We start from the raw sequence: 17,055 nt of genomic DNA on the forward strand, positions 1-17,055 counted from the left end.
CCCAGCATAAGATCTGCTTTTAAACCTAGTAATAAAAGATTACCGCAATCACTCCTCCTCGACAGTAACGATGCGCCGTCACGACGTTACAATGTATCCATCTGTTGCATCAGCTGATCTGGCCCACGTCGGCGAGCAGCTGACGCGGTGCACTTTGTATCAACTTGTGAACTCGCACCGCTGTGGTCTGATTTATGAACGCCTGAACTATTCTATTGTTGGAGAGATATATTAGGCTCTCGTCAGGACTGAGCCAGCAAAGCACTCTGGTGTTTGAAGAGGCAGTGTTCATCTAAGTTTGACATAATCACAAAGTGATTCATCAGACCAACATTAGCCAGCGTGCCACTTGGGTAAACAATACCGTCTCATTTGCATATTTGTTCGAAAAGGTTATTGATTTGGGGGGGCAATATGGTGTCTTTATTAAATTTTAACCCTTATTTAAACAGGAGGTCCCTTGAGATGATTAAAATCTCTCGTTCGGGGGAGACCTGGCCATAAAAGCACACAAGATCCAGCGTATGAATAGCAATTGCACTCTTCAGTTACACTGTTTTTCAGAGCTTTGAACTCTCCCAGGGAGACGAACTCATTAAGCTGTGGTGTGTTTTGGAGGTTATTTCATGACCAGGGGTGCAAAATTGGAAAAAAAACACGATAACAGCTGGTGGTGACTGATAGGAGATTACACAGATACACAGGGAGGAGTTTACCCAGTATGGTAAACTAGTAGCAAGCCAGCCGAGTTGTCAAACATTATCAGATCATATTTATCGTTTGTCAACCATAGGCAACGTTATTGACGGAAAGGCTTGCTAGCATGAAGTTAGCTTGCAGGCTCATTTTGACTGGTCAAGTGACAGGCGGTCGTTAAGCAGTGTTCACTTGGTGAGCTCCCGTAGCTCACCGCGTATCTCGGCGCCATTTCGGCGTCGGGGACAACCGTGCTCGTCACGGATCTGGGGTACACGAGTTCGACTCCCGGACTCGCCGTATTTTCTCAGTGTCTTCCCCTGATCTATATCCCATTCAACCTGTTTCTGTCGGTCATGCTTGACCAGAAAAAGCGATAAACGCAAAAAAAAAAATGAAGTTTTAAAAAAAATAAAAGCAGTGTTCACTTGTAAAATCCAAATGATGTGTAGCCGGTCCACATGAACTCACTGTTGACACACAGACATCAGTCAGTCAGGGACCTCTCCTCCTGTAGGCCGGCCCTGGCGGGTCCAGCTAACATTATGTCAACGTTAATGTTGATGTTAGTGGAATAAACGATTAAATCAAGTGTGTTGCAACATGCAACTTGTATTATTCGTGAATTGCTTTGTGTAACTTGTCAAGTTGCGTGGAAAATAGGTTTCATGCTAGTATTTGCAACCTGCAACTAGTTGCGTGAAGGTTTCACTGTGTAAAGTCAGCCGTAGCCCCCTGTCAGCATGTGTGCATCCCAAGACTGAAGACCACAATACTGTTTCTTGACCTTTTAAAAAAAAAAACGAAATAATGATAATCAATATAAATATACAATATGTAGTCCCCTAACATAGTATAAAAACACACAGAAGTCTTCTTTATCATCATTATAGCGTCTGACTGCAGTGTGCTTTGTCTTCTCCTTCACTCCGCCATCCATCCCTCTCTCCTCTCCTCCCCTCAGTCTACCCGTTCCTGGTGACTCTGCTGGACTCTAAAAACGCTGAGGTGTGTTTCTCGGCCTGCGGGGTCCTCAGCAACCTGGCTCTGGACCCCCCCAACAGGACCACACTCTCCCTAGAGGGGGCCACCACCAAGTAAGGATACACCTTCTGTGTGTCGTGTTTCACGCGTAATCATTGATTTCCACTTCCAGGTGTTTTTACTTGATGTTTTTTTGTTGTTTTCTTTTACTCTCCCAGGGAGACAAACTCATTAAGCTGTGATGTGTTTTGGAGGTTATTTCATGACCAGGGGGCGTCTAGTTTTTTACCAACGGATTTCCAGTTCCGCGTTCGCGTTCTGCGATCTGATTGGCCACTGACGTTTCTGGTGCGATCTGATTGGCCACTGACGTTTCTGGTCATGTGACATGTGCGCCCAATCGCGTGACGCGCCCATTATCACTGGTTAAGCTTAGGCGACTCTTTCGAAGTTGGTTAAGGTTAGAGTTTGGAATCAGGGCTGGCGTTCTATCGCCCTGCTCTAAGATAAACTCTAACCTTAACCAACTTCGAAAGAGTGCCTAAGCTTAACCGGTGATAGAAACAGGCGTCACACGATTGGCACGACCAGAAACGTCAGTGGCCAATCAGATCGTAGAACGCGAACGCGGAACTGGAAATCCGTTGGTAAAAGTAATCAGGCGACCAGGGGTGCAAAATTGGAGAAAACATTATAACAGCTGGTGGGGAGTGATAGGAGATTACACAGATACACAGGGAGTTTACCCAGAAGGGTGAACTAGTAGCATAACTAGTAGTGTGTTTAGTTTTTTCCCTTCAGAATTCTGTCTTAGAATGGATCTCAAACCCCTCCCTCTTTTCTTGATCCTCGAATCACAACTGTCGCTTCTCTCATTTGTCCGAGGGACCATTGGAGAATCAAGAAAAGGGGGCGTGGCTTTGAGATAGGTCAATTGTAAAGTCAAGGGCCAGACAGTGTCATTATAATATTCAGTTCTCAAACGTCTAATCTCCCATGTGAACTTGCACATCTTAAAGGGTTAAAGGGGAACTCCAACATTTTGGGAAATTAGCTTATTTAACATCTTCCCTGGAGTTAGACAAGAAGATACATACCTTTTTTGTCTCTGTGCGTGCATTTAGCTTTGGGAATAGACGCTCCGTTAGCATAGCTTAGCTTCATCACTGGAAGTGAGGCAGATCCGTAGCCTTACAGTGCCTTACAGTGTATTGCAAGGTCTGACATTGACCAAACTTGATATGCATGACCTTGGTGGGCTCTAGGTCAACTCCTGAAAAGGGGGTCAATGTCAGACTTTGCAATCAAAAGTTAGGGGGCTAATAACCCTTGCCATAATTTCAGTGCGCCCCCTAACTTTTGATTGTAAGGTCTGACATTGACCCCCTTTTCAGGAGTTGACCTAGAGCCCACCAAGGTCATGCATATCAAGTTTGGTCAATGTCAGACCTTGCAATACACTGTAAGGCACTGTAAGGCTACGGATCTGCCTCACTTCCAGTGATGAAGCTAAGCTATGCTAACGGAGCGTCTATTCCCAAAGCTAAATGCACGCACAGAGACAAAAAAGGTATGTATCTTCTTGTCTAACTCCAGGGAAGATGTTAAATAAGCTAATTTCCCAAAATGTTGGAGTTCCCCTTTAAGTGATTTTTTTTTTTTTTCTTTTTTAAACTTTTCCTGAAGCCTTATTGTGAGCAAAATAAGTTATGTTATCGTATACCAGATAGTTCTGAATATCTGCCACGATGTTCCATGTGTACACAGTACTTTATTGCCTCCCTGTCTGCAACAGTATGAACATTTCACTTCACTGCATCTTCTCACACACACCCAGCGGCACTGAAGGGGCGCTAATGCCCACCAGCCTGCTGGTCATGTGAATCTCATATGACTTTGACTGTGTGTGTGTGTGTGTGTGTGTGTGTGTGTGCGTGTGCTTGTGTGTGCATGCTTGTGTGTGTATGCGTGCGTGCATATGTGTGTGTGTGTGTGTGTGTGTGTGTTCAGGTTGGCAGACTGTCTGAGGGACTTGGGGCCGGTGGACTGGCAGCTAGCAGGCCTGGTGTCTCAGACACTGTGGAAGTTCACAGAGCGGGCCGGCTCAGAGAGAGGCCCCCTGATCACCCCGGACACACGGGAGGGAGAGGCACTGCTGGAGCTCCTCACCGCATACACCGGTAGGCACCACCTCAGCTAGTAACCTGCACTCGGACTATAATATGGGCCACAATATAATATCGCTGATGTTGTCATGGAAACCAGCGTTGTTTCGCGTGCGGACAGCGCGAGATTCGGAAGGTTTGGGAATGTTCCAACGCACTCGAAACGGAAATGACCCGTCTCTAAGCCCGCCCTCTTTTCTTGATCCTCCAATGACAACTGTCGCTTCCGCTGAGCAACAGTTGTGATTGTATAGGATCAAGAAAAGAGGGCAGAGTTTGAGATAGGTCAATTAGGCCTTTGCCGTGGTAACGCATCGGTTTTCTGTGTCTCGTGCATCACGTCTATTATTAAATATTCTATGGAAGCTATTTTACTTATTTTCGTTGTACTGTACTTGTGCTGTGCAATGACAACACATCTAAAATGTATGGGTGTTCTATCAATTCAACTTCTGTGGTAGGTACACATATTGCACAGGAAACTGCCCTGTCACTGGTCTGTAGTCAAAACAAATGGTTGAAGGGCCCCTCAAACCTAGCAAAGCAACTATAGATGTCTATTTTTGTATTGTTCGAAGTATCGAGAATGTCAGTGTTCCCACCACAGAGTACCAATAAACACAGACAGTGAGTTTACTGAATAAAATATGGATCTTTATCAACATGGTTATCGTGTATTGTTACAGTGATGGAGGCTTTACAAAAAAGAATCAACTTACAAAGTAGTTGTATAGTTTTATAACCAAGCTGCCCTCCCCTCCCTCTCTTTCTTCCCCTCTCTCTCTCTCTCTCTCTCTCTTCATCTCTCCGTCTACTTATTCCCATGTCCTAGATGAGGAAGAGGCTTTACAGTGGGCAGCCGGTGATGACATGGCAGAGTTTCACCGAGCATGCTGGGAGTCGGAGTTCCTCCCCGTGGCTCAGAAACTAAAGCACAGGCTGCAGTCTATGGGCTGACGTGCTGGCGTGCAGAGCTCTGCGGTTCCAGAAGAACTCTCTCTATGGCGGAAATTAAGATTAGCCACAGTGGGCGGCACAGTGGTTAGCACTGTTGCCTCAAAGCAAGAAGGCCCCGGGTTCGAACCCGACTGTGTGGGTCTTCTCGTGGGGTTCCCCAGGGTGCTTGGTTTCCACCCACACTAAAAGACATATATATTAGGCATGCCGGCGCCCTTGACCAAGGTACAGACTTTTACAACCGGAGTCGGCCCCTGGGCGGGCGGCTGGGGCTGCCCACTGTGCCCACTGCTCCTACGTGGTGAGGATGGGTCAAGCGCAGAGGAACAATGTCCCCCGCAGGGACAGTAATGTACCACAGGACTTTGTTTTACCGTGCAATATTGAAACCCATCTGTCTCCGGGATTGTAAATAATCAGTTGTACTTGTTGGAAACCAGAAAATTGGTGATTTAAAAACAGCGGTTTTCAAACAAGCTCAGAACCAATCGTCACTATTACCTCTACAGAACAGCTTTACTTTTTTATTTTATTATCATAGGTTTCTTTGTTGCATGGTAAATCTATTGTAGCTCATCTTAGCCCTTTCACTACCACACTACCAAAGGGTTAACCCTTTCACTGCGGCAATACAGAAGGTTAACCCTTTCACTGCCACACGACAAATGGTTAACCCTTTCACAACCACACACTACAGACGGTTAACCCTTTCACTACCACACTACAGACGGTTAACCGACTGTAGTGTGGTAGTGAAAGGTTAACCTTCTGTAGTGTGGTAGTGAAAGGGTTAGATTTCCTAAGACGTCTAGAGCCATAGAGTTCTCCCAGAGGCAGAGGGGGCGGACGTTACACCGCAGAGCTCCACCGGCGTCCTCTAGTTACCTCGTATCTCACACATACACGCTCGCTTGAAGGGTATCTTTCTTTTAGGGCTGTCAGTTTATCGCGTTAATTAGATTAATTAATTACACAGAAAATGATCGCGTTATGAAAATGAAAATTAATTACAAAGAACGTAGAATACACATTTACAGACTTTTTTTTAATATGGTCCATTTGCATGTTCTTGGTATCTGATTCTAGGGACATCTATGGATCTCAGGGAATGTATTCCCAGTGTCAGAAATACTGTGTCTGTTATATAGGCTTGAGTAAATTGTAATGAACCAAATGAGAATATAAATAATTTTATCTTTGACTGTGAATAACACCATGCAAAAATTTACCAGACCTGAAAAATCTAAGCAAAGTAATGTGTATGTAATGTAATGGAAGATGATTAAACAGAAGGTTTTGTAGATACAGTATGAATTCTGCCATCCGGACACATGTAATTTGAAATATGATTATAGAATATAGAATATCAGGCATAAAATGGTTATGCGATTAAAATGCGATTAATTAATTACAAATTCTGTAATTAATTAGATAAATTCTTTTAATCGCCTGACAGCACTACTTTCTTTGCAATGTCCACCCTTGTAGATAATTTCCTCCAACCCTCAAGCTACCTGAGCCATTGGTCCCCCCTTTTTACGTGAGACGTATTTCTCGTGTAATGCACTTTATAATCTTTGGTCTTTGTTCGATTTTCCCTCTTACCTTGTGAAAGCGTGAATTCTGAGCCTATGCTTTTATGGGCATATTGATTGACAAGCTGTTTGCACAAGTCATTGAAGGAGCAGAAGCAACGTTTTATCTATTTGTAAGTACTTACAGTGACTTAAGATGGAGTTCACCCCAATTCTTTTGTTTTTTTGAGAATGATGTTACGGGGCAAATCTGTGTTTGTGGAAGTTGGGACTAATGGAATGCATAATAAACCACGACACGAGAATGTTGTCTGAAATGTTTCGCTCATCAAAGCCTTTTATTATTACACAGATATGGGCCAGGCAGTGCTTACAAGTTACACCAAGTAAAGTACAGCGTTTCAAAGTCACATCGTTATTACATCATAAACAAATCGGAAATGGCACTTTCCCCAGTCTTACAATCACAAGACAACGTTTCAAGACCGCCCCCCATAGGATGCCGTTATCAGCCAGCATTAATAACAAACATTGTTCTCCGTTTGGAAATAGTTTTTTTGATATGAAACGAGATAGCCGGCTGGCTGATTGTGAGGTTGTTTTATTTTTGATAGGTTCTTCCCGTTCAGATGTTACCAGATTGTGAAGGGCAGTTATGTCATCAGTCAGGATACACTATGGTTTCTGCTGGTGATTGTATATTAACCAATTCCATCTCCTCTGGCCCTCGATGGCAAGCGCCCTGGGATTCTGATGAGATTTCCAGTCCAGGTTGACGGAGATTTCCCAGATGGGAGAGGGAAGCGAGTGGGGGGGGGGAAAGGTTGGTTTCCCATCGGGTCGGGCCAAAAATCTTCTCACAAAAGGGTGTGGAAGAAAAACGTATGACTATGACTGGACCATGTTATACTAGAACACGGTCATACTAGAACCTCGAAGGGCCGTACAGGGTTGCACGGCGGACACAACCCCTCCCCCCGAGCTCAGTATAGTGTTGAGGAGATACAGTACTCTACGTATTATCATGGAAAATAGGTGGGTCGACTTCAGACACACGAAACATGGTCTTACAATAAAATGTCATGAGTCACTGTTGCATAAAGGTGTGCAAGCTTCTGTCAGTGGCAGACTAGTAATAATGGCCACAGATTCATTGACTTTCTGTACCCATACAACTGGTCTATCCCATCTACCAACCCAGATGAAGAAAGTAATGAAAGAAAATGCAATCCGTCTAGTCTGCTGATCCTGCATCTTATTGTGCTATGACTACTTGTTACCTGAATAGGTGTCGGAGGCCTGTCGATGCATAATAATATCACTTTGATGCAGCGACAAAAACAAACAAAAAGAAACGTTTAGGAGAAAACTACGAATGATACACAAAGGTTCCATAAGATGATGTTTTATTATTTTTTTTTCTTTAATGTTTTTTGTTTTGTTTTAATATAAAAACTGTCAGTAACTGACATCAGTCAGAAGTTTTGATAAAACCTCCACTTCCTCTCACAACCACCTCCGAATAATGTACCATTCCTTTATCATCATCACCATCACCACCACCTTCCTCCTCCTCTTTACATCAAATAATTCAACTGTCCCAACGGTCTCAGTCCACCAGAAGAAGAATGCAGAGTACTTTACTGGTTTTAGTAAACAAAAATAAAACAGCGAGGGTTCAATTCCTCCGTTCAAAATGAAAAATAAAAAAAAAAGCTGCTTTTGCACTGGTTAGGTTCCCCCTCGAGGAAAGGGGGGGGGGGACAAGCACAGCTACAACCGTCTGCGTTCAACAGCTAAATCGACTGCAGGCCGGTCCAGTGTGGACGGGCCCCATTCCCTACTAACGGGAACCGGGCCAGCCCCCCGAAAAAGTCTTTCTGCCCGCCAAAGAGCACTTCTTATAATGTTTTATAGAGAAAACAGAAGAGGTATTTATTCACTGGTAAAATTCACAATCCAAAGCTTCGAAAGTGTTAGGGTGACCAGGCGTCTGGGATGAGCGGAAGACAAGACGAAGGTGCGGTTAGACAACCGGAAGCAGATCCCCTCCTGGAACACCTGGTTTCTAACCTTGTATTTTCTTGTTTTTGTATTTTTTTTTATTAGCGTTCGTTTTTTCCATCTTTTTAGTTTTTTTATTACTTAAACAGGATGACAAAGCTTCTTACCAGAAACATAACGACGACATCAACAAAATGATAAAAACATCACCACAAAAACAAGAGCTACAGCAGAAGCAAGAAGTCTCGTTCCTTCAAAGTGCCTCGCTTTTTTTTGACGCTTGAAATTCAAAGACTTTTTTTCTCTCTTTTTCTCCCCGATATTTTCCGCTCCGACAAACACGCACGTCCTCGTGTTACAAACACGGGACTCACTCACTCACAGTCAGTCTCACACAGGGCTCAGACAGTGTTCTTTGAGTTTCTTCCCTCCGCACCTCTCCCGATTTTCACAAACTCGTTGGATTAGCTTACATAGACAAGTTTAGGTTGAGGGAAGGGGGCAGGGATTTGAGGGTGGGGGTAATGCAGTGGATAGGGGTGTGGGGGGGGGGGTTACAGGGTTTGGGGGGGGGGGGGGGTCGGGGGGTTTTTGAGGATCAATATGACCCTGTATGTTTACAGAGAGCAGCAACATCAGCACGTCTATTATACTGTGCTGGATAGTTCAGGCACACTTTTAACACACCGCCCGAGTTATGATTCCACCTCCAGTTACTGCCAAAACAAAAACATAAAATATCAGCCACACTGGACAACAACAATCGACTTCTCTTGATACAAAAAAAATGGAAATAAAAAGATATTAAAGAAACTAAAAATACACGCGCACACACAAAATAAAACAGTGACTACATAAACAAAGTGCAGGTTGATTTGACTGCACCGTTTTTCTGGAGAATTGCTATGGGTCTTCACAATAAAAATCAGGAGATTGCTTTTTTGAGATTGGCAACCACACTGTGTGGTTTACTGTGGAAATACTGGAAGGTTGGCCAGGATGCCTCTGCTGTCAGTCCTCTAGCCGGGCACATACTCCCCCCGTTGAGGGAGTCTGCGCCCAGGCTGCCCTCTCTTGGTGAGATTTGGCACTGCGGGCGGCGAGGACAGACGGACCTCTCCGTCCCACCCGCGGACTCAAGATGGCTTTTCTTCTGCAGGTCTCCCTTTCATTCTCTCTCTCTCTCGTTCATTTTGTTCTATCAGCTTTCGAACATCCATCGAAAAACACAAAGAACAAGCTTCATCACGAACTGGGGATCTTTCCGTCTCCTCTCCCCCCCTCCCTGTTGATTTTATCTTCTCTTTTTTTTTCTCCTTGAAGTGTCCCACAAGAGCAACGACAACGACAGTAAAAAAGACAACGAAAGACACCAGGAGCCACTTCATGTCATGTAGCGGGTGATCGCTCTCAGAGCGTAGAGCAGTTCTGCCTGCATGCGCGCTTCCATAAGAAGCAGATTAACGTGGACCTGGAAGACACAAGAGAGAGAGAGAGAGAGACTAGATTAGACTCGGTTGCTAGTACACAAGGTGTTTACTCAGATGATTCTAAAAACGTATGAATCAAATCTACAGACTTAAGGAACACGCCAACATTTGGGGAAATTAGCTTACCGTCTTCTCCAGAGAGAAAGACAAGAAGATAGATACCAGTGTCCTCTCTGTGCGTTCAGTAGAAAGCCATCTGTACGTTCAGTAGAAAGCCATCTGGCTGCACGTTAGCCTAGCTTAGCACAATGAATGGCCGGTTAGCCTTCGGGAGAGGTGTTCGTTGGACAATGCCTAGACTAACCGGCCATGTCCGCTTCCATTCATTGTGCCAAGCTAGGCTAACGTGCAGCCAGATAGCTTTCTACTGGACGCACAGAGAGGAAACTGGTATCCATCTTCTTGTCTCTCTATGGAGAAGACGGTAAGCTAATTTCCCCAAATGTTGGCGTGTTCCTTTAAGACAAAAGGGTGTCCTCCTACCTTCTCGGAGTGCTGGAACTGCCTCCAGAAGCTCTCATACATTCGTTTGGTGGTCTTCTCAGGGCTGCACACCATGGTCTTAATGTACACCTTAAAGCTCCGGTCCAACAGCTGATTAATCTCCCCGTAGTCATAGTCGTCATACCTGAGAATAACAAAAAACACAAGAGAGAAGTGACGTTAGAAACACTGCTCTTCAGTGACGACAAACCTTCTACTTGCCAACTCCATGCGAATCCAAAATAAATATTTCCAAATAGCCAAACTGGATGTTTTTTTTTTTTTTTTTTTTTTCATGCCAAACCCGCCCGGGTGGCTGGGTGTGTAAATTATAGTACAAGCAAGCGGCTGGTTGACTGACCTGATGCCGAACATGCAGTGGATATAGTTCCAGATGGCTCTGCGGAGCATGGAGGTGTCCACGTCCTTATGCGTGGCCATGGTGTTGTACGTCAGGTTGTAGGCCATCTGGAACTTCTCGTCCAGCAGCTGACCCACGTCGGGGTACAGCCGGTTGACCAGAGAGAAGCCGTGATCCTCCCAGCTGTAGTCCTGAGGAGGAGGAGGAGGACGACGACAGGGTGGGTTAGTGACACCGGCCACACGGTCCATGCGACCTTAACCCCTTTCACTGCTGCACTACCAAACGGTTAACCCTTTACTTGTGTGATAAGTAAAAGGTTAACCGGCTTCTGTAGTGTGGCAGTGAAAGGGTTAACATCACCGGTTTAACCAGAACACACGCTCTTTAGCGGAGAGAGTTGCTGCATTCATATACCTCATGGACCATCCTCAGTTAGTCAGAGTGGTATTCGATATCAGACTATTAGGGGTGTAACGATGGATCGATATGCATCAATCCTAATGTGACGATTCAACTGCATTGATTTGAAATAGTTAGAATCGATAATAATCGAAATAAATAAATCTTTTTTTTTATGTTTTCTTTTGTTGTGTATTGTTATTGACATTGACTTCAAATTTGAGGAATAAACTGATAGAAAATGTATCGAATCGTGGTCAAATTAAGAGATTTCATGATGCATTGAATCGTTGCCTGAATAATCGTATCGTTACACCCCCACAGACTATGTTTAGTGTCGATGCGTGTACTATAGTGGACCTACCTGCACTCTGAAGGTGGGCACGTGCTCCCCCCTCCTGGAGAAGTCCTTGTAGCCGTAGGTGGGGTCTTCGAAGTGGCGCGAGACGTCCCTGGACGGTAAGCACTCCTCGTCCTCCGCCGTCGCCACCAGCATGCTCTCCGTCTTCTCCCTCTCGAAACGCGTGGCCATCTCCTCCTGACTGGCCTCCTCCTCCTCGTCGTGACACTCCTGCAGCTGCTTCATCCGCTCCATCAGCACCTCCACCTCGCCAGACAGCTCCTGGAAATAAAAAACAAGCCAACGCGCACGGGGGGTTAGGCGAGAGGGGTCGTACAAAGAGGGTGACCGCAGGAGCCAGGACTGTTCATTATTCAACTCTGGCAATTTTCTTTTAACATTTTTCTTTTTTAACTCAACCCTCCCACAGCAGAGGCCATCCCTCCCTGGCTTACCTGGTTGCCGAACATGTCGTCGTGGTGATTGGTGTGCCCGTTGCCGTTGGCGATGTCGCAGACGCAGTACTGGCTGAGGGAGGGCGGTCTGAAGGTGTGTCCGCCGTCGCAGTGGATCTCGGGACTGATGCCGCAGCCGAAGGTGAAGGAGGCCAGGGAGTGGTAGTGGGTGATGAGGACCACGGCGTGGATCAGCTCCGCCAGGGACCAGCTGTGCTCCTCTGCCTTAAGGAGGTGCTGGAGGGAGGGAGGGAGATGATGTAAGACCACCAGCAAAGTCAGCGGCTCTGGAAAAAGTATCTTTCCATCTGATTAAAATGTGTTATCCTCCTACCTATCCCTTCATCATGCATCTTCTATATATATATATTAGGGATGTCCCGATATCCGATATCGGCATTAAAATGTGATATCGGTTGATATCGGTATCGGAAATTAAGAGTTGGACAATATCGGTAAAAAAGCCAATATCGAGCATCCCTAATATATATATATATATATACACACACACGGCCAGATGCCAGACCCACAGGCTGCCAAGTTATACTACAGCTGTAGCGCTACTCTACTGTACCACCACCACCCTCCCCACAGTGACCGGCGCCGGCCGCCTACCTCGATGTGGGCCTTGGTGAGCAGCCAGGGCCGGTGGGCCAGGATCTTGTTGAGCTCCCCGAGGTGCTGCAGCTTCTTCGGCGCCCCCTCCAGGCCATTCAGCCACTTGGGGTCACCGCCCACCTGCAGGAAGTCGTTGACGTGCAGGTTGACCAGGTAGGAGCACTGGTGTCGGGCTGCCGCCTGAGAGAGAGGGAGAGGGGAGAGGAGAGAGAGGAGTGTTTAGTCTATTGGGCTTAGGCTGCTAAACTTGTGGGCAAGAAATTTAGGGATGACTTCTGAACCATTTCACTCAGAAGGATGATCTCCCACGCGCCATTTTCCCTCTAACTCTATTCTCGTGACGTTACGATCAGACAAAGCAATCGTCCGGTCACGAGAATTGAATCCCTGGCTTTACGACAAGAAAAAACGGCAAGCAGCACTTGGAATTGAAAATGGGGGGACCCTGATGTAAACAAGACGAAAGTCTTTCTCTGGTCTGCATCCCCTTAACAATTGTGTGTATTGAGCCGTACTGTATTTGTACCCATTCTGCAATCTGTTAAAAAGTTCTCCTTCATTCATTCATTCATTCACTTCATCCCCTCGACGTTCAGAGCTTGTGGCGCTACTAAAGAACGAAGGGTTACAGGAAGGGTCAACGGCTCAACGCTACTCGTTGGATCCGAGGAGGTGAAAGAGTGCGCCCCGTCCTACGCACCATGATGCCGATGTAGTGGCGGTAGTGCAGGGACAGGGGCCCATCCATCTGCAGCAGGTAGTGCTGCGTGCGGAGGAAGCTCTCCAGGTACTGCGGGTGGAAGCCCATCACCAGGGAGATGTTGTCAAGGCGACCCAGTGCTGCGAACGCATCCTCAAATATCGATTGCGTCCGGGTGTCCACTTTACTGACTTGAAGGATCTGTCGGAGAAAGACGAGCAGGTGGTGAGATTAAATGACTACGCTTTTTTTTGCATTATTATTATTATCTCTATGTGCATTAAAAAAAATTATCCAAGAAAACGAGTGACTTTCACCCATACCTCTTTTTCAGGGATGAATCTACTTGGTCCGTTTCCTACTTGTCTCGGGATCCGCACTCCCAAGTCCTGCAAGACAACAATGAGGAGAAACTCATTTAAAAAAAAAATAATAATCAAATCGCATAACTTGTGGTCGCGGCGTTGACACAAAGAAGCAAAGAGTATCGAGGGGAAACGCTGAAGAGAGGCTTTTAGTTAGTATACAGCGAGAGCCTTGGCCATGTGATCCACAGTTGTTGCTTTGCACCCCGGTTTAGTGCATTCGATGTGCATCGCAGAAACAAAGCTCCGTTAATAATTATTACAGTTAAAATATATTATAAATAAGTGTCACTGTATTAGACAACATCGTTTAAATTGATTGTAAGTGACGGCTATACATGAAACACTTTTCACCGTGGCAGAAATATACTTCTTCTTCTTTACTTCTTTTCGTTGTACTGTACTTGTGCTGTAGCCTATGAATGAATGACAACAATACATTTTAATCTAATCTAATATGCAGATTTGACACAGTTTTACCACCCTAAATGTTCACAACGAACTGGTTAGATAAATAAAGCAAATTGAGTCAAACTGTATTTTCAAAACGAACTGGACCATATCCTTCAAGAGAGTTGAGAAAATGACTTGTAGAGACATGTCCCCCAGGGGGGGGGGGGGGGCTCTGTAGGCTCCTCTGCGCACAATGAGGGGGTCGGACTGAATGAATGAATGACCTCGAGCTGAATATTGTCCCAAATCCTCCAGACCGATTATTATTAAACAGGCACACATAATTCGACAACATGTCCATAATGAGCAGGGGACTTTAAAGACCAGCAGAGATGTGTTGACCGGTGACAAGAGAAGACGTGACGCGTAAAACCAAACGCGTAAACAACAAGCTTGGGGACACAAAAGAACATTTTAGAATGTTGGTTTTCGGAGCAAGTGTACAATAATAACAATTTAGAAAAAAAATTGAATGATGTTCATTTCAGAGTATGTATCTGAGCCGTTTTTCTTCTCTTTCTTTCTTTGATCGCGAGCAGAAGCTGCAGTGCAGTGTCATCAAAGAAAGAAAGAAGAAAAAAGACTCGAAGATGCATAACTCCGAAAAGAATATTCCAAATGACAACGACGACTATGACGACAACGACTATGAATTGAAAATGAGGGACCCTGATGTAAACCAGACCAAAGTCTTTCTCTGATCTGCATACCCTTAACAATTGTGTGTATTGAGCCGTACTGTATTGTACCCATTCTGCAATCTGTTAAATAAAGTTCATTCATTCATTCACGCACTAAAGTGTCAACAACAGGATGCATGATGCGATGTTAAAACGACTCCCGTTAGTCCTTTGCTATATAAACCAATTCTCACCTTTTTACTCCGCGTTAGCCGTTCACAATGAGTGCATATCTTTAGAAGGTTTGTCACTGTAAACGCATTATTTTCCACATTCTCCGTAGGTGATACTGCGTGCCTCATATTGTTTCCTCGCGGGACTTTGATTTCTTTAAAAGGTATAAAAAATAGAAATGTTATTTTGAATGGCTGTTGTCCTTCTCTCTTTGTTCCTTGAGGCGCACGGGTAAAGTGCTCAGATGTTGGCCGGTGCAGCCCTACAGCAGAATACCGTTCTTTCTCTGCTGCACACACGCCCGACAGATATAAGCTGAGGGCTGCGTGACTGACGCGCTCGGCGGCCAATCGCGTGGCGAAAACAAGCCTCCGTTCGCCCAATCGCGGCCGAGGAGGGGGGCCGGCGGAGGCGGAGCGAACCGTGCAGTGAGAGAAAGGGGATCTATATAAACGTGAGCAGGGAGAGAACAAGCCCCTAAGAAAACATCATCAATTCTCTCTCTCCTTCCTTTTGTTCCCTGCTGCTGTCACATTGGTCGTCATCATGGGTGTATGATTGACTGTCCCCCGTACTGTACTGTACTGCAAACACATTCTAATGTCACTCCAAGCCACTTTGTTTACCACCACTGACTACTTCCAATGCAGTGAATTAAATCAATCTAATTCAAGTCATCTAATTGTGATTACAAGGCATTTGGCAGTCTGCAAAGTTCCTTGAATTTCGTTTTATTTATTTTCCTCAAATGAGAACGCAATGTGCACACGGTGAAAACAACAAGCCGGGACCAGCTACAGTAGCATGCAGCAGCAAGTCCCCCCACTGAAAACTGAGCCTCAACCAGTTCTCCTTGGCGCGCGGCAGTAAACAAGGTGGCTCTGCCGTGCGCTAAGCTGTGCTAGGATCAGCAGACCGATACCTGCAGGACCTGCTGCTGCTGCAACAACAACAACAACAACAACAACAGGCGTTCATCCACTGCTTGTCCTCTGCAGCCTATCACACGGCAGATAAAGAACGTCTCTTCCACCAATCAGCCCGGCCGCAGGACTCCTTGGCAGCCAGGAGGAAGTGGTGATAAGAAAAAGGGACCTCGTATGGTTTTGTTTATCCCCAGCTCGACAATAACACACTGGTGGCGGGTCGCTGGCTTGGCAGTGGCACCCTGGGCTGTGTACAGTATGTGATTAGGAGGTCAATGATTACTGTAAAATGATCAGAGGAGAAGATACTGGAAAGAGCTGAATACACCACGCGCTGTACGGGATGTCGTGCCGCGTGCGTGTGAACATCCTTTCTGAATTAAGAGCTAGTTTAGGCCATAAAATATCATCATCACAGCTCCACGGCGCTAGAACCAAAAAAATAAAGAAGTTCAGTGACTCAGCGAGAAGAGTGTTTGGGGAGAAAATGATTCTTGGCAAGAAATGTGATAATTGTCTTGTAAGTTCTCGTTAAGCAGTGGGCAGCTTCATCTGTTTGGAACTCTCTACGTGTGTGATGATGATGATACAACTGAGCTTCATCACAAGTATGCCAACATACAATGACCTCATTAGAAACACACTGCACAATATGCCCTGGAAGGCTAGTCATATTAGCTGTCTAATAATGTGTGTGTGTGTGTGTGTACACACGTGTGTTTTTTGTGTGTGTAATGTATATGTGTACCCCTTTGTGTGTATGTGTTTGCGTGTACGTGTACACATGTGTTTTCTGTGTGTATATTATGTGTGCCCCTTCGTGTGTGTGTACGTGTGTATATTATGTGTGCCCCTTCGTGTGTAGCTATGTGTGTGTAAGTGTGTTTACTGCGTACCCTTTCGTGTGTATGTGTGTGTGTATGTGCGTCTTCTGCGTGTGTATTATGTGCGCCCCTCAAGTCAAGTCAAGTCAAGAGTTTTATTTGTCACGGCATACGAGTATACAATGAAATGCGGGTGGTCTTGCCCGCAACGATGTGCATAATACAATAGTAATAACATATAATAGAATCCAATAGAACGACATTGTGCAATAAAACAAGTAAACAGAGTAGGGCATATCGGTATAAGTACATAAGTTATTTACAGAGCATGGTAGGACATGCTAGGTCCTGCGGTAGTGCAGTACACTGTTAGCTACGGATGAGGCACTGGGTCTTTATGTGTGTGTGTGTGTGTGTGTGTGTGTGTGTGTGTGCGTATGTGT

General features: G+C 45.4%; 2 protein-coding genes across 2 annotated transcripts in view; one reads left to right on the plus strand and one right to left on the minus strand.

Annotated features, from left to right (window-relative positions):
• Window positions 1-5,445, plus strand: part of armc2 (armadillo repeat containing 2) — a gene marked incomplete at its 5' end in the record, with an annotated part of 66,912 nt that extends 61,467 nt beyond the window's left edge. The window contains 3 exons of the mRNA XM_084314283.1: window positions 1,661-1,793; window positions 3,691-3,860; window positions 4,678-5,445. Of these exons, the coding sequence (XP_084170409.1) occupies window positions 1,661-1,793; window positions 3,691-3,860; window positions 4,678-4,802 (428 nt within the window). The 3' untranslated portion in view covers window positions 4,803-5,445. The remainder of the gene's footprint in view (window positions 1-1,660; window positions 1,794-3,690; window positions 3,861-4,677) is intronic.
• A 2,281-nt stretch (window positions 5,446-7,726) lies between these two features.
• On the minus strand, window positions 7,727-15,132 carry sesn1 (sestrin 1). Its single transcript, XM_084313943.1, has 9 exons — window positions 14,883-15,132; window positions 13,514-13,579; window positions 13,191-13,391; window positions 12,488-12,670; window positions 11,873-12,109; window positions 11,442-11,699; window positions 10,676-10,866; window positions 10,315-10,459; window positions 7,727-9,812 (listed from the first exon to the last, which is right to left on the minus strand). The coding sequence occupies exons 1-9, from the start codon at window positions 14,988-14,990 to the stop codon at window positions 9,726-9,728; spliced, it is 1,476 nt and encodes a 491-aa protein (XP_084170069.1). The 5' UTR covers window positions 14,991-15,132; the 3' UTR covers window positions 7,727-9,725.
• Window positions 15,133-17,055: the final 1,923 nt, after the last annotated feature.

Source organism: Notolepis coatsorum (assembly GCF_963971535.1).
Source record: "Notolepis coatsorum genome assembly, chromosome: 5".
NCBI lineage: Eukaryota > Metazoa > Chordata > Actinopteri > Aulopiformes > Paralepididae > Notolepis > Notolepis coatsorum.

Coding starts and splice junctions, on each gene's coding strand:
- sesn1 (XM_084313943.1), bottom strand. CDS start 14,990: ATGAGGCACGCAGTATCACCTACGGAGAATGTGGAAAATAATGCGTTT. Junction 13,392..13,513: donor GATTCATCCCTGAAAAAGAG/GTATGGGTGAAA, acceptor TTTCTCCGACAG/ATCCTTCAAGTCAGTAAAGT. Junction 11,700..11,872: donor ACGACATGTTCGGCAACCAG/GTAAGCCAGGGA, acceptor TTTTATTTCCAG/GAGCTGTCTGGCGAGGTGGA.